This window comes from Chiloscyllium plagiosum, chromosome 1 (assembly GCF_004010195.1).
Source record: "Chiloscyllium plagiosum isolate BGI_BamShark_2017 chromosome 1, ASM401019v2, whole genome shotgun sequence".
NCBI lineage: Eukaryota > Metazoa > Chordata > Chondrichthyes > Orectolobiformes > Hemiscylliidae > Chiloscyllium > Chiloscyllium plagiosum.
Window position 1 is genome coordinate 121,549,266 of NC_057710.1, and position 23,562 is coordinate 121,572,827.

General features: G+C 43.3%; 1 protein-coding gene across 2 annotated transcripts in view; it reads left to right on the forward strand.

The window, feature by feature from the left end:
- Window positions 1-3,642: 3,642 nt before the first annotated feature.
- LOC122552826 overlaps window positions 3,643-23,562 on the forward strand; it is a 26,416-nt gene continuing 6,496 nt past the window's right edge. Inside the window, exons 1-3 of one of the 2 annotated variants that reach the window (XM_043695813.1) lie at window positions 3,643-3,902; window positions 11,451-11,566; window positions 14,880-15,107. In XM_043695813.1, coding sequence (XP_043551748.1) covers window positions 11,516-11,566; window positions 14,880-15,107 — 279 coding nt within the window. In that variant the 5' untranslated portion in view covers window positions 3,643-3,902; window positions 11,451-11,515. The remainder of the gene's footprint in view (window positions 3,903-11,450; window positions 11,567-14,879; window positions 15,108-23,562) is intronic. The other variant, XM_043695823.1, reaches the window with a different exon arrangement.

Consider the following 23,562-nt stretch of genomic DNA (forward strand, 5'->3'; position numbering starts at 1 on the left):
TGAATGGTGAGCAGCTTTGAAGGGCCGAATGGCTTACTCCTCCTATTTTCTACGTTTTTCTGTCAATCAGTGTTGTAAGGACTGTTTCCTGCTGTACGCAGGAGAGCTATTTTATTACCTTTGTTTGGTAATACAATTTCAAGGACATGCTAACATAAATCAATTGTAATGTTCACTTGTTACTGTGGCCTTGCATATATTGCAATGCATGTTCGTCTGCTATTACAGAGCAAGGAATAAAAAGCACCCTTTTAAGATAACTTTAAAAAGAACATATTTTTGACACTCTGCCACTATTCTAGCCAATAATTTACTTATAACCTGGGTGGTTCTGGATTTAGGTTACAAGCATTAAAGGAACTTTTGTACGTGTTAGACTGCAGAGAGAGATCTCTGACATTAATGTTATTTGGTCAAATACCTTAGTTGGAAAATTAATAACCACAATGTACATGTTATCCACTTTGACTTCTGTACATTTCCATTATATCTGAAGTAAACAGTATGGTGTAAAATTCCTTCCAGATCATATAAGTTCAAAATATTGCAACTGCCATTGCAGTTTCAACAATAACCTCTGCCTTTCTGTTTGAATATGGATATTTTGGTGATTGCGATTATATTGTTGTACGAAATATTGGAATTATCTAAGTGATGACTTGTTAATTGTCCACAGTACAGTAATGTCATTTAAAGCAATGTAATGTGCAAAGTGGGATTTGATTTTTGATCAAATTTAAATTTTGCTTTAAATCAGATAGGTTTTTTTTCCATTAAAATAAACCTGCACAATAACTAGAGCATCCCAAACAATTTATTTCGGTTGCTTCAGACACATTATGTCCTGTTTCTGTTCAGTAGTGGAGATGCTTTCAGGTATTTGATTGATAATAGGCACTTCTTCCTTGTGTGTTATTGAAATGGTTAGCATACATCACATTTACTCTGCATACCTCAATGTCTTATTCAATAGAGCTTAGTAAGTCATTTATGGAATTCTTTGGAAACAAATTTTCATAAGTTCATAAGATACACGACCAGAATTAGGCCATTTGGCCCATCGAGTCTGTTCCGCCATTCGATCACGACTGATATGCTTCTCACCCCCATTTTCCTGGTTTCTTTCCCAATAACCCATTACCAATTAAAAATCTGTCGAACTCCTCCTCAAATTTACTCACTATCCCAGCATCCACCACACTTTGGGGTAGCAGGTTCCACAGATTCACAACCCTTTGGGTGAAGTAGATCCTCCTCAACTCGGTTTTAACTTTGCTACCCCTTATCTTAAGACTATGACCTCTCGTCCTAGAACATCCACACTAGGAAGCATCAGCTCCATATCTATTTATCTACACCTTTTATCATCCTGAATACCTGAATTTGATCTTCCCTCATTCTTCTGAATTCCAGGGAATATAGGCCTAAACTGTTCAATCTGTCTTCATGCGACAAACTCCTCATCTCTGGGATCAATCTAGTGAACCTCCTCCGAATTTCCTCCAATGCTACTACTGTACATCTTCCCTCAAATAAGGTGACCAAAACTGTGCACAATACTGCAGGTGCAGTCTCACCAGTGCCTTGTATAGTTGCATCAATACTTCCTTACCTTTTATACTCTATTCCTTTAGCAACATTCCATTCACTTTCTGTATTACCTGCTGTATCTGCATGTGAGTTTTCTGTAACTCATGAATGAGGGCATCCAGATCCCTCTGCACTGGAGCACCCTGAAGTCTCTCCCCATTAAGATAATAGGTGGCCTTCCCATAAAATGCACATTCTGTGCCGTCGATTCGATAGACGAGTGAAGCTTGTTTTCAGAAGTAGCGTTAAGCGGTTCATGATTGCTTTCCACAATAGTTTTCTTTCAAAAGGAATGTGCTACATCTTCAAAAATATAAACTTCATGCCAGCAACCAAAGGCTAGGTGCTGTTTCTTGCCAGCACAATGTTGAAAATGCATGCACTCATGATCAAAAACAGTTCATAGTAAGAAAAATGATAAGTGACATATTCAAATATCATTACCTCTTATTATGATGTACACATTAACATGAAGCCAGGTACCGGTGGAGATGAAAACATGTGATATTGAGAATAGTGATAAGCAAAAGATGGCTTCAGACAAGAGAATGACGTTCGAGATTATAATGCACGGAAACATTAGAGTGAACTCTAGAGTTTGCAGTATGGTCTGATAGCTAAGGTTATACATAAAATTCAATCTGAGAAAAAGGAATGAAGGAAAGTAATCATTTAAACAATATTGGAATGAAAATTTTAACCATTGGTTACAATATTCCAAATTTCACAACCTCGCAGTTATCCATGTTAAACTCCATCTGCCACATTTTAGTCCACTCTCCTAACCTACCTATATCCAGTTGTAAAGTTCTTATTTCCTCATTGCGATTTACCGTCCTGCCTATTTTTGTGACATCTGCAAATTCGGTTGTCGAGCCTTCTATCCCGATATCCATGTCATTAATATAGATTGTAAATAGCTGCTGTTCAAGGACCGAACCCTATGGCACCCCACTGGTTACATCCACCAAAAAAAGCCCATTATCACAACTCTGTCTTCTGTCCAGCAAATGAGGACATTTGGCAAATCAAAACATTATTTTGATTTGCCAAATGGTTTTATGAAGGGCAAATCATGTTTGACTAATTTGTTAGAGTTCTTTGAAGATGTAACAAGCAAAGTGGATAATGGGGATCCTGTAGATGTAATTTATCTGGACTTCCTGAAGGCATTTGATAAGGTGCCACACAAAAGATTAATTTACAGGGTTGGATCATATGGGATTAGGCGTAATTTAATAGCTTGGATACATGATTGACTGCTGGACAGAAGACAGAGTTGTGATAATGGGCTTTTTTGGTGGAAAGGAATTTGGTTCATATCTGTTCATATTCGATACATGGTACAGAGGGACAGAAAGGATATTTAACAGGTCCCCTCACAGCTGTTGGACTTCATCCTCATTTCTCAAAACCCGTCATGCCCCAAAGTATACCATGGGCTTGTCATGCCCTGTGTTAGGCTGTGACATTTTAGAGACAAAAAAGCTGCAGATGCTGGAATCCATGATAGACAAGCAGAAGGCTGGAAGAACACAGCACGCCAGGCGGCATCAGGAGGTGGAGACATCCTGGTAAACTTTCCACTCTGTTTAAAGGAAACACTTCTATTACAGGACAAAAAAAGTCATTCATCTAGACCCTTTAAAGTTTCAATAGCTGAAACTGCAGGCATTTGAAACCTCTTCACAATGTTTACTTACACAAGGTTAAATTGACAGTCGAGATCAGCCAACCAAACCTGTCAATTAAACCAGGGGCTTAGGTGCTTCAACAGAGTAATGGATATCTGGTCTGTAAACTAGGAATATACAATGAGTTTGACTGAAGGCCCAGATATCTGTTGCCATGTTATGGGGTCAAACAGGAAAGTGGAGTTGATAATACTTTCAGATCAATCACAATACAATCTTGTGGTAAATGGTACTCCAGTTACCTCCCACAATCCAAAGTTGTGCAGGTCAGGGTAAATTGGCCAAGCTACGTGGCCCATAGTGTTAGGTGCATTAGTCAGGGGTAAATGTAGGGAAATGGGTCTGGGTGGGTTACTCTTTGGAGGGTTGGTGTAGACTTGTTTGGTTGAAGGGTCTGTTTCCACACTGTAGGGAATCTAGATTGTTATATTGTAGTAACGTCTGAGTTAAAGCCATTCCACTTTGATTTGCTTAACAGAATATTGGTCTATCAGTATTGCTTCTCTTGATTTATATGCAACCTTGATCTCTCTTGTGCAGGTTTGCTTACAGTTTCTTTTAAATGAAGTGTCCATTTCAACATTACCCGGGCATGCATTTAAGGACAACTCAGTCATTGTAAGTATTAGAGTGGCTTGGCATATGGGTTACATTATTCATGAGTTATCTAACTGTGAATATCTGTTTAGGAAGCACATCTATTTTTATCTCAATGTTCATCTATTTCACATCAAAGTTACTCACTGTCTGTGACGTGGGAATTTCAGAGAGGTGCAATAAGGCACTAAAAGTTTCAGTATATTTTCCATTAATTTGTTATTTGATGGGCTTTGGTGAAAACGGCAAGCTAATTTATTTTGCTGTGGGTGAACCTGCAGATGGATTCTCTGGGATCAACTTGTTTATGCTGCACAGAATAATACAAAAGTAATGACAATGCTCGACTTACCCCACTTCACAACATTGGCTTGGCCTTAAACTGACTTGCGAAATCCGTGATATATCTGGCACAATGACTCACATAGCTTTCTTCAAATATTTGTCCTTCACTGTCTGCTGCAATTGTTCCCTTCTGCTTTCCCTCGATCTATTAGACTGTAAAAATCACGTAAACCTGAAAGGTTTCCTTCCAGCATCTGTGAGGTTTAGTCTAGTTTTCCGTGTTTGGTACTTTTCCACCACAAGAGTATAAAAAATAGGAGCAGAGTAGTCCATTTGGCCCATTGAGTCCATTCTGCCATTCACTGAGTTCAAGCCTAATCTGATGATCCTCAATGTTACTTTTCTGCCATATCCACATAACTCTTGATTCCCTCTGATTAGAAATCTACCTCAGCCTCGAATATATTCAACAACTCGACCTTGACAGCCCTTTACAGTTGGTGAATCTGTGGAATTCTTTACTGCAGTGATTGTAATGAGGTCAGCCAGATGGACCTCAGAATATGGGTTCCCTGATTGGACCAGATTAACAGCCCGAAACAGGAAGCCCTGACTGACAGATAAAATGGGAATGTTAGACATCCTGTTCACTTTGAGAGCTGGCTCTGAGGTAGCTGGATCAATGTGACGGTAAATAAATGTGACCTAGTGGTGAGATACAAGCCTCCACGGAGTTTTTTCACCATCCTCTTAAAGAAAAGAAATTCCTCCTTATCTCTGTCTTAACTGGTGGTCCCTTATTATGAAATTACTTGTTTATGGTGCACAGAATATACAAAAATAATGACAATGCTCAACTTACCCCACTTCACAACATTGGCTTGGCTTAAACTGATTGTCTAAACCCCTCTTGTCCTAGACCTTCCCACAAGGGGAAACCACCTCTCCACATCTATCCTATTAAGCCCACTAAGAAACGTAAATGTTTCGATCAGGTCTCCTCTCGTTCGTCTGGAGTCCCATGAGTAGAAGCCCAATCTACTCAGCCTGTCCTCATAACAAAATCACTCCATATTTGGGATCAACCTAGTGATCTCCTCTAGATTGTCTCCAATGCTGTTGTATCTGTCCTTACATAAGGGGATTAAACTGTTCTCAGTATCCCACCTGTGGTCTGAATTGTCCCTTGTATAGTTTTGCAAAGCCTCTTTGTTTTTCTACTCCATTCCCTTTGAAGTAAAGGACAGTATTCCATTAGGCAATTGGATGCATTTATGCTTCATGCACTAGAATTAAGTCTCAAATCCCTCTGTGCTGCAGCTTTGAGTAGACTTTCCCTACTTAAATAATATTCAGCTGTTTTATTCATCCTGCTAAAATGCATACCTCACATTTCCCTATATTATAGTGCATTGCTGAGCTTTTGCCCACTCACTTAACTGGTCGATATCCCTCTGCAGATTTTATTTTATTCTTGTTACTTGCCTTCTCACCTATTTTTGTCTCATCTGCAAACTTGGCATAAGTAGGCCCGAAGGCCTTTGATAAGGTGCTGCACCAGAGGCTGCTAAATAAGATGGAGCCCAGGGTGTTAGGGGCGAAGTACAGGCATGGATAGAGGAGTGGCTGACTGGCAGAAAGCAGAGATGTGTATAAAGGGGTCTTTATCAAGATGGCAGCTGGGGACTGGTGGGGTTCCGCAGGAATCAGTGTTGTGAACACACTATTCACATTGTACATGAACAGTCTGGGCAAAGGAACTGAGCATTGTTGGTAAGTTTGAAGATGACACCAAGATTGGTGGAGAGACCGGTAGTATTGAGGAAGCAGGGAGGCTGCAGATGGACTTGGACGTGCTAGGAGAGGGGCAAAGAAGGGTCTGATGGAATACAATGTGGGAAAGTGTGAGGTGATACACTTTGGTCAGAAGAATAGAGGAATAGGCTATTTTCCAAATAGGGAAAGGTTTTGAAAGTCAGAATGACAGGAACTTGGGAGTCATAGTTCAGGGTTGTCTTAAAGCTAACATGCAGGTCAATTGGCAATTAGGAAGGCAAATGCAATGTTAGTATTCATTTCAAGAGGGCCAGAAAATAAGAGCAGCGATGTATTGCTGAGGCTGTTTAGGGCTAATGAAGGATGTATTTGCTTTGATGGGGGTCTAAAAGAGGTTTAAAGAAATTATCCCAGATAGAAAGAGTAATGTGAGGAGTGGTTGAGGACTGTAGGTCTGTGTTCAGTGGAGTTTAGAAGGATGAGAGGGGAACCTCATTGAAACTTGGGGAATACTGAGAGGTCTGGATAGAGTGGATGTGGAGAAGATGTTTCCGCTAGATGGAGAGACTGGGACACGAGGGCACAGCCTCAGAGGGAAGGGACAACTTTTTAGAACTGAGATGAGGAGGAATTTCTTCAGTAAGAGAGTAGTAAATCTTTGGAACTCATTGCTAAAGAAGGCTGTGGATGCCAATTCATTGACTGACATGGGTTCTTGGCAAAAGTGAGTACTGCAGTTCCTGCTCCTCGGATGCTGCCTGACCTGCTGTGCTTTTCCAGCACCATTCTAATATAGATAGGTTCTTGATTAGTAAGGGGATCAAAGGTTACAGGGAGAAGGCAAGAGAATGGGATTGAGGACTGTATTAGCCATGTTAGAATGATAGAGCTGTCTTGATGTACCTCATGGCCTAATTCTGCTGTTCTGTCTTATAGTGTGCAGTACGTTCACTTCCATTATCTGAGTCATTGATAATTGTGGCCCGAGCACTAATTCCTCTGGCACTTTACTGGTTAATTTGCCATCTTGAAAATGTCCACTTTATCCCAACTCTGAATCTATTAGTATGCCAAGCCTCTAGCTGTGTTAATGTACTACCCCAACCTTATGAAGTAGCTTTATGTGTGGAAACTTATTGAACACCTTTTGGGAGTTACATAATTTCCCCAATGTTGTCATCTGGAAATATGAATTCAACATTCACATATTGAGATTTTTAATATATCTTCTAACACAGCGGTTATTGTAACTGCTTCTGGAGCTGAGTTGGATGAGACAAAAATTATTCCAAATTAATGTTAGCAGAACTGATACCAACCTCTTTGCCTTCTGTACACAATTTGTACTACTGACTATCTATACCGAACCCCTCACTCAGTTATCACCTCAGGTTGAGCCCTAGCATATTGTGTGATCTTGAGCTTCACTTAGTCTCCCATTTCTGATCTGCCACTTTCTTTCACCTCAGCAGTGTCTGCTGTGACTCTATTGCCTGCTGTTCTGCCAAAATCCTAAGTCATGCTTTTATCACCTTTCTTTCTTGTAAAATTTCTGCTCTTCACAACTCTTCATAAATACAAATTTCTAGAATGCTATAAGAATTGGAGAAGTTGGCCAACATTAGAAAACTAGCAGATGCAAATAGGAGCACAAAAATAACTTGGAATGAGATACATGCAGTGATGTGAAGCTGAGGATATTGGATGGCTCTTGGCGTATAGCTAACCAGTGGAACTAGACAGTTGCAGATGTAATGGAATCAGCACGCTAACACAGTATAGACTCTGATTTGCTCAACATGAGCATCTTGTGTTTAAACACTATAGAAAATACAAATTAAAAAAAAAAGAAGTTGAGAGGTCGGGTGATCTTTCCATGAATGAATAATACATGGATTTACATGAGGTCTGGAATGCTAGCCAGCACATCTGGACAAATCATTAAAAGGTAATAAACCTTGCCTACAGATTAACGTGCCATTACCCAAATAACTACAGAAACTAATTTGCAATGAGCCTGCAACATTCATGGCTTCAGAGTATGATTCCAAAAAAAAAGTTTGAAGAAAGCCCAGTCTATTACAAGGACATTGGAATGGATGAAACTCAGACACTATTGTGTGTCAGTGGCCAGGTCATCAGAGAAGGCAATGAAAAATAGATACACTCATGACAAAAAACAGGTTTCTGCTGAGGGACATTTAATAAGATGCATCTATTGAGCAAATGGGACAACAATGATTGAGATCAGCAAAGTCACTGCTCCTGTGTTAAATTGATCAGCTGGCAGAGAATTTGGGCTAGTCTTTTACCTGCCTATTTGAAAAGCCAAGCCAGTGTTTTGCTGCTGGGGTTCAACTACACCTTGGTTGTACTGAAAGCAGAGAAAGCTGGAACTGCAAGCAATAAGCCACTGCAAATTCATCTTCATAAATGCCCAACCTCTATTTCTTCAGTGCATCGAAAAGGAATCTCACACCTGGAACATTTCAAGCTGCTTTCTCAATAGAAGCGACTATGACAATAAATTGATTGGACTTTAAGATCTAGGTGCATGCTTCCTATTTTGGCATGTTACTTTCTCACACATCTGCCTGTGAGAATGGCTGTTGTTGCAAATATATTTTGTGTTGAGTAATAAATGCATTCTTTTTTTTAAAAGTAAAACCCACAATGATTCTGTTCTTTGCATTCAGAGCACTCAGGTGGTTAAGCACTGGGCAGAATTTTATGGGGGCCTGAATGATGAGGGCTATGCTGGAATGTGGTGAAATTGTGTGAGAAGTCCAGCGAAGCCTACCTTAATATCAGGAACAACTTGCTGCATCTTTTAACTATGTTCTTGTGTGTTGAGGTGAGATTCTTGTTAGAAAGTTTCAAGATGCTTATTAAGTGGGATTATTATTTGTTAATGACCTTACTAACTGTACACCCATTAATATACAGCTTCCCATCCTACCACCTGCTTTATACAGAGTAGTTGTTGAAGATTCTCAACATGGAAGTCAGAGTGGGCGCCTGACAACTTCAGGTCACTGCTGATGGCAAAGAGCAGTCATAGTGGTCAACCTGCAGCAGCAACCCAGGGCATCATCCAAAGGCACCAGCCTTTGGCATCCAATAATTGTCAACCCTTGTGACACCTTGCTGATCCTTTGCAGGATGTTTAGGAAGTATGAACCCACATTACAGGGTGCACTGGCAATTAGCACTGAAAGACCCCTCTGCACAGGGACAAGAACCAGCTCATGGATTGGACTAGGCGGCGTCTTAAGGCTGCTTGCTTGCTGTCCTAGTGTTTGCTCACTTAACAGCTGCTAGCATGTTTTCAAAATCCATGCCTTGCCTTGCCTTACCTTACCCTTGTCATTCCTGTTAGTGCAATGGCACTTCTTACAGAACCTAAAGACTATCAATACCACCGTATTGGTATTATCGTTTGCATGGATGCACAGGCTGCTTCTCAGTTGAGAAATATCTGAGGTGTGGGGAAATCTTGCTGTATAGTACACAGAGACAAAAATAACCCCATATGCCAGCTGCCTGCATGGCAGACACATTGCATGTTTATTCATGCAAATGGCCATATCAGAAAACGGTGTGGGCAGGGTGTGGCAGACATGGGATGGCAGTCCAATTTCAGTCAAGGCAGGGCTGCTGTTGTCAGGGTGTCCCAGTACTGTCAGTTACTTATAGTCTGCAAACAGCCCAGTGATTTGACCACTGGCAGTTGTCTGCTTGAATCAGCCAGGGTCAGGGGATATGCCGAACTACAGTCTGGAGAGAATGGAGAACATTCACTTCTGTCAGGTCATTACAAGCAGTCAGGAGAATTGTGTGGCTTCAGTTGAGAGCTGCAAATTAGCCTTCAGGGATCTGACCAGTCATGCTTAGGTTGTTCTTCAAAGTCGACAGGAGGTTGGCTCAGTGGTTAACGTTGTTGGCTCTCAGCGCCAAGTTACATCAAGTTACATCCAGCTGGAGGTGGGAGCACTCAGGCTGTGTGAGGGTCACCTGAACATTGTCAAACTTCACAAAGTCTTCCAAGTCCAGGTGAGTATGCGTGAGGAGCAAGCCCCCTCCCCGAACACTGCCTCCCCCCCCACCCCTCGACCCTACGCCCCTCCCCACCCCGTATCCACCTCCCACTCCTCTGCATCTGCACTCTCCCAATTTCTCACTCGCCTCAACCCACCAGTTCCCTACACACCCACAAACACTCCAACTACAGCCCACCACTCACCCTCACTCAAAAAAAAACTTGGAAGGATTCAGAAAAGGATGTTGCCAGGGTTGGAGGGTTTGAGCTACAGGGAGAGGCTGAACAGGCTGGGGCTGTTTTCCCTGGAGCGTCGGAGACTGAGGGGTGACCTCATAGAGGTTTATAAAACCGTGAATGGCATGGATAGGGTGAACAGACAAGGTCTTTTCCCCGGGTTGGGTGAGTCCAGAACTAGGGGGCATAGGTTTAGACTGAGAGGGGAAAATTTAAAAGGGACCTAAGGGGCAACATTTTCATTCAGAGGGTGGTGTGTATATGGGGTGAGCTGCCAGAGGAAGTGGTGGAGGTTGGTACAATTCCAAAATTTAAAAGGCATCTGGATGGGTATATGAATAGGAAGGGTTTGGAGGGATATGGGCCGGGTGCTGGCAGGTGGGACTAGATTGGGTTGGGATATCTGGTCGGCATGGATGAGTTGGACGGAAGGGACTGTTTCCATGCTGTACATCTCTATGACTCTATGACTCAGGCAGTGTCTGTGTGGAGTTTGCATGTTCTCCTTGTGTCTGTATGGGTTTTCTCTAGGGGTTCTGATTTTCACAGTCCAAAGATGTGCAGGTTAGATGGATTGTCCATGCTAAATTACCTGTTGGTGTCCAGGGATGTGCAGGCTAGGTTGGCTAGCCATGGCAAATGCTGGGTTATAAGGGTGGGGGGGGGGGGTGGGGGTGGGTCTGGGTGACTCATTGAAGAGTTAGTGCAGACTTGATGGGCCAAATGGCCGCCTTCCCCACTGAAGGGATTCTAATCTAGATCTGGTGCAAATACAGTTCTGTGAGTCCATGTGTTGACCAATGAGGATGCTTCGGGGGCAAAAGGAAGCTCCTTTCCAAAAGAGGTTGAGGCAGTGAAAGCTCAGGTTGGGAAGTAAAAACAGACATATTTGTCAAGTTAGGGACAAGAACAGTGAAGGTGGACAGTCAACGTACAAGGATGCTGTGTAAAACAGTGGGAATGGGTGACTATGGTATTGACATCCACAGGGAGACTGTATAGGTATCAATCAGTAAGATACTATGTTGGGATTTGGGGCAAGGAGGGAAGTTGGAGGCAAAGTGCAATGTGATGGGTCTGCAGATGGTGAGAGATGGGCGGAAATGGGTAATGCGAGTTAAAGCTGGTCATGGAGGCTCTGGGAGATGCAGTTAACTTGAGCTCAGGGAGAGCCCGGTGCTGTTGATGTCCACCATAAGCTATGTTCATTGCCATCACTTACTGTTCTCTAGACAATAACTGCAACTGGAAGGTGGCTGGGAGAAAGCACAAGGTAGACCAAGTCAGTGTCAGTTTGATGGCTGAAAGCACAGGCTCCATTTCAGTCAGAGGCTGCGACATTGTAAAGGTAAGTGCAGGAAGCATGCATTTGCAAACTGCAGCTACAATTTAACTTCCAAGCATTTCATCATCCCTTTGCAATGCATGTAGAATGAATGTGTTTTGGGTTTAAATGCTGGTCAAAGGCGATTTGAAAATGGCAAACACTTGTTTCTGTAAAGTGTTGTTTACTCAGCCAGCGTTGCACCTTCACCGAATTGGTGCCCTCGTTGATGCTGGAGAATGGCCTTTAGTTATTGCGATGTTGCATGTCTCACTGTCTGGAGGAGGGTGTACAACCCTGCTAGGCAGGGTAGGCCACCACTGACTGTTCTAAGTGTTAAGAACCTGTTTTGCTTCTTATCTTCCCAACATCTCCAGCAATCTACCCAGTCGCTGGTGGGTTGGTGGTCGCCATCTTCCTAACGAGGTGAGGGTGGATGCAGGAGAACCGGAGCCAAGAGCAAGCCCAGGAGCAGCAACAAGCTCTCTGAGAGAGCTAATGGCAGCAGGATGCATCAGCTTCCCAGGGGTCTGGAGTATATTCATCCTGACTCCATTTCTTGGGATGAGAGAGGCACAGGCTTCTTATGTCTGGGCCACTGGTGGCATTATGCTGGATACTAGAATGAGGGCTGTTGGAGAGAGAGGCCATCCTCCCCTTCTGGTCATGAAAGTGACAACTGCTTTGAACATCAGTACGATTAGCTTCAATAATTGACTTGTATGGGATCTCTCAGTTGAGCACCAATAAATGTTTCAGGTTAGTGACCGATACCACTTGTGCAAGATCACATTAATTTCCTGAGGAGGGTGAGGACATTGGATATGGAGGAAGCTCTCCATGTGCCTATCAGAATTCAGCTGCATTGGTGTTACGGGCCAGACATAGCCTGATTGATTCAGAACTCTCATAGGTGAGAGTCAGCTGCAGCAGACCATCATGGAATATAAAAACATAATTGATCATCATCCAGCATCTGGTTTGTATTGTGGGAGTGACCTCTCTGTTATGTTTGTTTTCATCACTGCAAATAAAAGTAAATCTTTGGAATTGTCCAATTGCTTGTCTGTATGTGGTGATCCCCTACTGGAGTTTGACAAGATGCAGGTTTCCAGTACACACTGGGGACAGAGCAGCAGTGTCTTGGAGGTAGTAAGATAGAATGGACAGCTGAACTGTGTGACAGAGCAGTTAAACAGTGGCTAGGGTGAGAGAATGGAGTTGGATGTGCGAGGGAGTGTAAGTTCTGTATTATCTGCCACAAGCAGCTAGGCTTGGTGGCTGCTCTGGCATTGTGTTGCCAGTGAAAGCCAACACTGCATGTCTGGCTGCACAGAGCCCATTTGCACATGGTTGCCAGGGTGCTCTCAGTAGGTACCTGGCAAGTGGCAAGTTATTCTGGTAACAGCATGTGGTACAGTTTGGCGAGAGAGCTGCCACAGGTGCTGGGTATTTGATTATTGAGTGGCATTGGTAAGATGCGGTGAATGAACTTGTGGCAAGAAACCCTCAAAGATACTAAATTAGGACACTCAGCCCAAAAATGTAAAATTCAACCCAAGCATTGTCAGTCTTTGGTCAGTCGAAAAGTGCAAAAAAAAGGTACAATTTCTTCCCTATCTATGACAGGGTGCTGATGTCATCCCATTTATGACCAGCTCTATTCTTCTGCATGCTTTTAAAAATGTTGTTTTCAGATTCTCCTTATCTGTGCTTTTCACCTCCTTCCTCTTTTATCCTTTGTTTCCTGTTTGGTGTATGTTTGCTGTCTAACACTTTGAAAATATTGGAGCCATCTGTGAGGAATGAGTGCCACAAATAAATTGAAGATGTCTATCTGTGAGCCATGTGCACAACCTAAGTGCCTATTGATTTGCTGCTACTGTCGCCAACATTGCTAATAGTAATACATTTACAAAGCAGCAGAGGGAGTACAATATTAATAAAGCAATATACTAAGTTAATCATTTGGATTCAGTTATGTTTGTATGTTTAAACAGAGAGTACAATGGGTTGCAACATTGCTTTGTATTTTGGATATTTGGGTTTACTTTCAGTTCAGGCCTCTTATTGCAAAACTCTGTGATTCTGAATATTATTTCCCCCCCTTCTCTTCCGTTAATTACCTTGCAGATTATTTGGATTGATATAGTTTGCTGAGGTCTGTTATTGGGCAGCTAAAGACGATTTCTATTTTAAGTCTAACAACTATTGAACACCCAATAGTGGCTGTAAAAATAACTCTGAGCTAGATTCACGTATTTGCACCAAGACATCTAATTTGATGAGCAGGTTATTGTCGGCCAACGCCTCAAGAAAATGACAAGCGCAACATTTTTAGAAGTTCAAAGTTTGTGAGAAGATTTGTAGCTCGGGTGCTCGTTGTTGTGGTTCTGTTCGCCGAGCTGGAAATTTTTGTCGCAAACGTTTTGTCCCCTGTCTAGGTGACATCCTCAGTGCTTGGGAGCCTCCTGTGAAGCGCTTGGCTTGTCCTATAATGGTAGTGTTGTCCCAGTCGAATTCATGTTGCTTGTCGTCTGCGTGTGTGGACCCAATATACCGGCCACTACAGTGGACAGCTGAAACTGACAACCGGAAGTGGCAGGGACAGGCCACTATAAATGCCGGAGGAAACACCACAGAAGCGCTTCACAGGAGGCTCCCAAGCACTGAGGATGTCACCTAGACAGGGGACGAAATGTTTGCAACAAAACTTCCAGCTCGGCAAACAGAACCACAGCATTTTTAGAAGTAGAATTTAAAACCATAAGATTAAAGTAGGGTTATGTAATTAACATATAGAATCCCTGACGAAGGGCTTATGCCCGAAATGTCGACTCTCCTGCTCCTCGGATGCTGCTTGACCGGCTGTGCTTTTCCAGCACCGCACTTTTGACTCTAATCTCCAGCATCTGCAGTCCTCACTTTCTCCATATGTAATTAATAATGCATTTTGGAAATTGGAATAAAAAGCACTTCAGTTAAGAACTAAATTTATAAGACAAAATTATTTATATTTTATGCACACTGTCTGTATGTTGGTGAGAAAAAAAAACTCCTATCCATTTGTAAAATTTGTTTATTTTTAATGGAGAAGAATCCTTTATCTCTGAAATAGCAGTGACAGTGGTATGGGTAAATTAACACTGTCTCCATAATTTACATGTCATGTTTGCTTCCTTAAAGTTGTTGGCAAATGTTGCTTACAATTCAATGAGCGTTTGCCACTTTTGGCTTTCTTTTAGATCGACGATTGTTATGGAAGAAATATTATTTTAAGAAATGTTATATTTTTCCAGTGGTTGTGTTTAACTAGTGTACTCTGTATTCTTTACAGTACAAACCAAATCTTAGCAGAGTCAGCAGCGGGGCAAACTCCAACCAGTATGATGACACCTGCCCAGTTTTCAGGTTGCATTCAGATGAAGAGAGACCTTGGGAAGAGGTAGCATGTCGCCGAATGGATTTTGTACCAGGTTCTTGCCGCATCATGAAAGAGTTGTTTGCTGACAAAGAAACAGCTAACTGTTCCCACCAGTTGTCGCATATGATTTGTGAGATGAAGGTATTTATTTTTATCAGTAATTCTGAAACTCTATATGTATCCACCAGAAATCACAGAAAAGACTGTTTGTATTGCAAAACTAATGGAATGAATGAACAAGTTGAAAAACTGATTTGAAAACCATACAGGACAGCTAAGATTGAGGATACTGTGAGGGAGAGGAGCTAAACTAATGGCTGGATAATAGTAGGGAATGATAAAATGGATTCGGTAAGCAGTTATTTGATTGCTGCTGTGGGTACAATGGTTTGAATGGCCTCTTATTGCAAAACTCTGTGACTCTGACAAACTTGAGTTTTAAAATCCTGAAGATCACAGGAGGAGAAACTAAGGGAAATAAAGTTATGTTCTGATATTCCGGGAGAAAATGGATTCAGAGATCATACAATAAATCTCAATTTTAATGTGAAATTTGCATTAATGCTTGGTACTAGTCTATGCAAGCTGCATGGATGCTTGAAACTGGCATCTTCTGACTGTAGGTCATCTCTTAAAGAATCCACTGTATTAGCTAGAATGCATACAATATATGAACCTAGATTTCTTAACACTGAGGGACCACTGCACTGTCTCTGCCCACAAAACTGTAAGAACCATCCAAACCCTCAGGTCTTTGAGCTGTGCTGATCTTAGCCAGGGCTGGAAATGTGTTGCTGGAAAAGCGCAGCAGGTCAGGCATCGTCCAGGGAACAGGAGAATCAACGTTTCGGGCATAAGCCCTTCTTCAGGAATGGGGAAGGTTTGTCCAGTAGGCTAAGATAAAAGGTAGGGAGGAGGGACTTGGGAGAGGGGCGTCGGAAATGTGATAGGTGGAAAGAGGTCAAGGTGAGGGTGATAGGTCAGACTGGAATTCCTTCGACTCCGCCGCATCTGCTCCCAGGAGGACCAGTTCCAAAAACGCACAACCCAGATGGCCTCGGCCCAGAGGTGCTCTCTGAATTGCTCCGCAAGTAGGCGGCCTGTCTCCCCAATATAGAGGAGGCCACACCGGCTGCAGCGGATGCAGTAGATGATGTGGGTGGAGGTGCAGGTGAATCTGTGGCGGATATGGGAGTTTCCTTTTGGGCCTTGGAGAGGAGTGAGGGGGGAGGTGTGGGCGCAAGTGTTGCACCTCCTGCGGTTGCAAGGGAAGGTGCCGGGAGTGGTGGTTGGGTCGGTGGGGGGTGTGGATCTGACAAGGGAGTCGCGGAGGGAGTGGTCTCTACGGAAAGCTGATAGGGGTGGGGAGGGAAATATATCCTTGGTGCTGGGGTCTGTTTGGAGGTGGCGGAAGTGACGGCGGATGATGCGCTGTACATGGAGATTGGTGGGGTGGTAGGTGAGGACCAGTGGGGTTCTGTCCTGGTGGCGGTTGGAGGGGCGGGGCTCAAGGGCGGAGGAGCGGGAAGTGGAGGAGATGCGGTGGAGGGCACCGTCGACCATGTCGGGGGGGAAATTGCGGTCCTTGAAGAAGGAGGGCATCTGTGTTGTACGTATTTTGAACTGGTCCTCCTGGGAGCAGATGCGGCGGGGTCGAAGGAATTGGGAGAATGGGATGGCGTTTTTACAGGGGGCAGGGTGGGAGGAGGTGTAGTCCAGGTAGCTGTGGGAGTCGGTTGGTTTGTAGTAGATGTCCGTGTTGTTTCGGTCGCCTGAGATAGAAATAGAAAGGTTGAGGAAGGGGAGGGAGGAATCTGAGACTGTCGAGGTGAATTTGAGGTCGGGTTGGAAGGTGTTGGTGAAGTGGATGAACTGTTCAACTTCCTCGTGGGAGCACGAGGCGGCGCCGATATAGTCATCGATGTAGCGGAGGAAAAGGTGGGGGGTGGGGCCAGTGTAGTTGCGGAAGGTGGATTGTTCCACATATCCTACGAAGAGGCAGGCATAGCTGGGGCCCATGCAGGTGCCCATGGCTACTCCTTTCATTTGGAGGAAGTGGGAGGATTGGAAGGAGAAGTTGTTCAGGGATCTTAGCCAGGGGTTAACTGAGAGGGTGTGAGAATTACACACATTTTCAGACTAGACAGGCCCCTCAACACCAGAGATTCTTCTCTGTCTTCCTTCTCTTCCTCTCCCACCCCCATCGTCATTCACTGCCCAATGCTCTTCTGCTTGTTCTGCCAAAGTCACTTGTGATCATTGACTATTTGGGCTGAATTCATTTACAGGTGTACTCCAGTTTAAATTGCTAGTTTGAAGAAAGGAAAGCAAAAACGGGAAATATCTATTTCGCATCAAATATTTCTTCAGGCATTATTAAGTAGTCTACTGAAATCAAATGAACAGTTTGTTCTCCAACCCCATATTCTACAAGCTTTCTACTTTGTTTTTCTTTATTGTTTTGGAATATGACTTTTATCGGCAATATCAGCACTTGTCCCTCTTCATAAGATATTAAAGTAGAAGTGGACAATTCAGCTTGTCAATTCTGCTCCACCATCCAAAGAGATCATGGCTGATCTAACTTTCCTCAACTTCACTTGCCTGTCTTTTCTCCCAAACTCCAGATTCCTTTACTAATTAAAAATCTGTCTAGCTGAGCCTTGAATATACTTCGTGATCACCCTGAGCAATCCTCTACAGCAAGGAATCCCGTAGATTTGCAACTCTCTGAGAAAAGAAATTCCTCCTCCATCTCTATCTTAATTTCAGAATAAGGAGTCACACATTTATGTCCTTTGGTCCGAGAATCTCCCACAGGCAGAAACCCTGCATCTATCCTGTCAAGTCCTCTAAGAATCTTGTATGTTTCAAAAAGGTTTTCTGTCAATTGAGTACTGGCTCAATTTTCTTCGTCCTGTCCTCATAATAGAGTCCATCCATATCTGATGTCAGCCTAGTGAATCTTCTCTAGATTACCTGTAGTTGCCATTGACCTGTATGGCTTGCCTAGACTGTTTCAGAGGGCAGATGCACATCATCCGCTTTGGACAGGGTCTCAATAAGAGCATAGAAAATAGAGGGAGGAGGGGGAGCTCATTTGATTCCTCAAATCACCCTGCCATTCAGCAAGGACATAGTTGATCTGTTCCAGACCTTAACTCCTCTTTTGTACCAGCTGTTTTTTTGCTCTCTTGATATTTCTAAAATCTATCTTCTCTTGGAGTAATTTCAGTGATCTAGCCTCCATACTTCTCTGGATAGAAAATTTCAGTTATTCACTACTCTCTGATAGAAGAAATTCCGTTGTATCCCAGTCTTGAATCTTGTTGGACAATTGATTTATCCCTAAAGGGCATTAGAGAACCAGATTAATTTTTTTAGGACAATCAGTGATAGTTTCATGGTCACCAACACTGAGACTAGCTTTTATTTCCAGATTTATTGATTAATTGAATTTAAATCCCACCAGCAGTTGTGATGGGATTTGAACCCATGTCCCAGAACAAGAGCCTGATCCTCTGGATTATGCTCCACCACAATGCCACCATCTCTGGTGACTAACTTGAACATTGCTGAAGAAAGCTTGGCAGTTAACAGTTCCATGATGCATTTTGCTGGAAACACTTCTACCAATCAGAGTCTATTTCTCAACCAGTCAGCACCCTCTAACAGGCAGCATGGATTGTTATCCCCTTTGAATTTGATGTTCTTGCAGTTCTGTCCTGATGTGTGCCAGAACGAAAAGCTTTCACAGTACATCTCATTTTTCAAAAATACTTAATTTTTTTTGTTCAATATTTGCTCACAAGATGAGATATCACTGGCTAGGCCAACATTTATTACTCATCCTTAATTGCCCTGGAGGAGATGAACTGCCTTCTTGAGCTAGTGCAGTTCTTGTAGTATAGGAACACCCTGTTAGTAAGGGAGTTCCTTGATTTTAACTCAGCAGCTGCAAAGGAACAACAATATAGTTCTGCATCATGATGGTGTGGAAGGGAACTTGGAGTGTTCTCGCGTATCTGCTACCCTTGCCTTTCTAGATAATAGTGCTCATGGGTTTCGCAGTTGCCATCATAAGAAATAGGTACAGAAGTAGGTCCTTCAGCCCCTCAAACCTGCTGGGCCATTCATTAGGATCATGACACTACTCCCATCCACTTTACTGCTCTATCCCCATTTCACCTTGTTATCAGAGGTGCCTTGGTCACTTTCTCCAATGTATCTTGTGGATGGTATTAACAGTACTGCCACAGCAAATCAGTGGTGGAGAGAGTGAATATTGAACTGGGATGCCAATAAAGTAACTGCTTTGTCTAGATGGTATTGAGTTTCTTGAGTGGTGGAGTTGCACTCATACAGGCAAGTGGAGAATATTCCACCACAATTTTGACCTGTGTGTTATGGGTGGCACAAGTGGTTAGCACAGCTGCCTCACAGTGCTAGAGACCTGGGTTCAATTCCCGCCTCAGGCAACTGTCTGTGTGGAGTTTGCACATTCTCTGCGTGGGTTTCCTCCCACAGTCCAAAAATGTGCAGGTCAGGTGGATTGGCCGTGCTAATTTGCCCGTAGTGTTAGGTGAAGGGGTAAATGTAGGGGAATGGGTCTGGGTGGGTTGCTCTTCGGAGGGTCGGTGTGGACTTGTTGGGCCGAAGGGCCTGTTTCCACACTGTAACTAATCTAATCTAATCATTATAGATGGTGGACAGGCTTTGGGGAATCAACATATGAATTACCTACCACAAACTTCTTAGCTTCTGACCTGTTGTAGCCACAGTCTATAATATATCCAGTTCGGTACTTGTCAGTGGTAACCATCAGAACATGAATTCAGTGATGGTAATGTTATTGAATGTCAAGACAAAGATTCTTTCTTATTGGAAATGGTCATTGCTCGACATTTATGAGGCATGGATTTTACTTGCCACTTCTCAACACAAGCTTGAAGTTATCTAGGTCTTGCTGTTTTTGAACATGGGCTGCTTCAGTGTCTGTGAAGTTGTGAATGAAGCTGAATATTCTGCAATCATCAATGAACATCTGACCTTATTGGGGGGAGGTGGGAGGTGTGGTGAGGAAATGGCTACTGATGAAACAAGTGAAGATGATGTGCCTAGGACCCTATCCTGAGAAATTCCTGTGGAGATGTTGTGGGATTGACCTCCAACAACCATGACCATATTCCTTCGTGCCAGGTATGACTCCAAACAACAGAGAGATATCCCCCGATTCACATTGACCTAATTTTGAGAGAGCCCCTTGATGTCACAGTTGTTCAAATGCAACCTTTATATCAAGAGCCATCACTCTCACCTCACTATGGAATTCAGCTCTTTTGTCCATGTTTGGACCAAGGTTTTAATAAAGTCAGGAGCCAAGCTGAGCATCTACGAGCAAAGGTTATTCCTTTGCAAGTGCCACTTGATATCACTGTCGACAACACCTTCTGTCAATCTGTTGATGATCGAGGGTGGATTGAGTTACATTTATCCTGCTTTTCTGGACAGCACATACCTGGGCATATACCTTATTGATAGATATCATTGTTCCAGTTGTTCTGGGACAGCTTCGCTGGGGGTGCAATTAGTTCTGGAGCATAGATCTTCACTGCTATTGCTGGGATGTCAGGACGTTTTGCCTATTCAGTGTCTTTAGCTGGTTCTTGCTGTAGTATGAATTCATTTGGCTGATGGCCAGCATCTGTGATGCTGTGGACTTGAAGTGGAGACCAAAATGGATCATCTGGCACTGATTCAAATTAACGTCTCTACCTATGATTTATAACACAGTAGATTTAAATCTTTCAAAGACCGAAAGAATTGCACAATAGCTTCTAACCACATTTTTTTTGAATGACTAATCCCAGACTTTGTAAATAATTGATTCTAGACACTGGGTTTGCAGCTTAAACAAAAGACTCTTTTAAAAAAAATTAATGAAGTACTCACTTCAGAACAAAATTAAACAGCCAAAGTAATCTTAATGTCTAATTTTAAACCCCGTATCCTTTGTTTTCAGTTCCATTCACACCAAAGACAGGTAAACAAACATAGTAAAGGGATAAATTAAAGAACAAAACTAGCCACATTACTTAAGCAGCTTTCACAGTGCTTTGTTCCACAGGCATCAATGATTATTTTTTAGTTGATTTTCTGAAGATGTTGATCTATTATGACACAGAGAAAAACATCCAAATCAAATCAACCTCCTGATCTCTGAATTCATAATACGGTAGGCATAAACACTGAGAACAACCCTCAAAATTGACCACAATGGTTCCTAGTCAGACTTTTCGAATAGTCCATTCCAGATTTTGTGAATAATTGGTAATCTGTTCACTTTGAGGAAGTCAATGATAATTAAACTTAAATCTATTTTTTGAACATCCAGTAGCTGATAATAGGAAGCTTTCAAATGTTCATGCTGTCACATCAAATGTCGAACCCCTCCTCCTCAGAAACACACCAAAAGCTACTTTAAACTCTCTGATTCCTCCCTCTGTTTGACCATCTTGTTCCCTCCCAGATTTGCTGGCACCAATTTCCAGGTACTGACCTCATTAATGGCTAAACATCTGCTATCTATGATGTGGAGATGCTGATGCTGCACTGGGGTGGATCAAGTTAAAAATCTGACAACACCAGATTTTAGTCCAACAGGTTTATTTGAAAGCACAAGCTTTCAAAATGCTGCTCCTTTGTCAGATAGCTAGTGTGGGCAGAATCATATTTACATATTACTGTATTCGGTAAACCAAGATTGATCAGCTGTCTTCATGGTAATGGAAGAGTAAGGGATATGCCAGGTCATGAGGTTACACAGTTCACACACCCAATAAAAAAACAACAAAAGAACTGCAGATGCTGGAAAACAAAAATAAAAACAGAAATTGCTGTAAAATCTCAGCAGGTCTAGCAGTATCTGTGGAGACAAATCATTTCATGTTTCAGGTCCAGTGACCCTTCTTCAGAACTCGTGGTAGCTAGGAAAGAGTTGGTTCTTATGCAGAAGATGGAGTGAGGGGAGGGTGTAAGGGATAAAGGATAGGGCTCAGAGAGAGAGAAGAACAATTGGACAGACAAAGAAGTGGATAACAATCAGTGTAGGAGAATGAATGGCTGCTAATGGGGAATATTCGGGAATAACAATGGGTTGTGTGTAATAGCAGACCATATGATAACAAGGCCTGGTGTGTGGAGATTGGGGTAAGGACATGCAAGAAGGTACAGCGAGAGGACTCTTTTCCAAAGAAATTAGCATGGAAGCGAAGGCAAAGGACGAAGAGTTCATATCATGGCCGGAATACGTTGATGTGGAGACGCAGAGGGATAAAATGGAGACCTTTTCAGAGTATAGAACATTCATCATCAGAGCGTGAAAAGCCAGATGGGATAGCAAATACGTGACAAGAGGTGGGGTTGAGAGAGGGGATTGAATCAGAAGGAAGGGGAGGGGAGGAAGGTTAAAGAGCTATGGATTTCTCTGACTTTACACATTTCTTTTGAAAACTCCCGGAAGCGACGGCTTACCGGTTGAGATCTGTTCTGCTCTTTGGGAGTTGATTGGCCAGGACCTGCTGGAGGTGTATGTCAGTATGCTTCAGGCAGGTACCATGAGTGAATCCATGAGGAAAGGCATCATCACCCTCATCTACAAGTAGAAGGGGGAGAGGGAGGAAATTAGAAATTGGAGACCAATCTCACTGTTAAACACAGACTACAAAATCTTGTCAAAGGTCATCGCCAACCGGGTCAGGTCTGCTCTGGGATCGGTGATCCACCCTGACCAAACCTGTGCTGTACCGGGCAGGAAGATCGCTGAGAGTCTCGCACTCCTCAGGGATACGATTGCCTACGTGCAGGACAGGGGGGTGGACACCTGCCTCATCAGCCTGGACCAGGAGAAAGCCTTTGACGGGATATCGCAGACATATATGAGGGATGTCCTCTCCAAAATGGGCTTCGGGGAGGGAATAGGTAATTGGACCAGACTGCTCTACACCAACATTGTCAGTGCAGTCTCAATCAATGGGTGGGAATCAGATAGCTTCCCAATCAGATCTGGAGTCAGGCAGGGCTGCCCTCTCTCTCCTGCCTTGTTTGTGTGCTGCATAGAGCCATTTGCCGAGTCCATCAGGAAGGATGCGAGCCCGAGAGGGGTGACTATTCCTGGCAGCGGGGGCCTGCAGGTTAAGACTTCCCTGTACATGGATGATGTCGCCGTTTTCTGCTCGGATCCGCTGTCCGTGCACAGACTCATGTGCATATGTGACCAGTTCAAACGTTCCTCGGGGGCCAAGGTAAACCGAGGCAAGAGCGAAGCCATGCTCTTCGGGAACTGGGCCGACCAATCCCCTTCACCGTCAGGACCGACCACCTGAAGGTGCTGGGTATTTGGTGCGGAGGGGCTGGGGCGTGCGCCAAGTCTTGGGAGGAGCAAAGTGAGGCAGAAACTGGGCAGATGGAACCTACGGTCGCTCTCCATCGCGGGAAAAAACCTGGTCATCAGGTGTGAGGCACTGTCATTGCTATTATACGTGGCACAGGTCTGGCCTATCCCCAGAACCTGTGCCGCCGCAGTCACCCGGGCCAT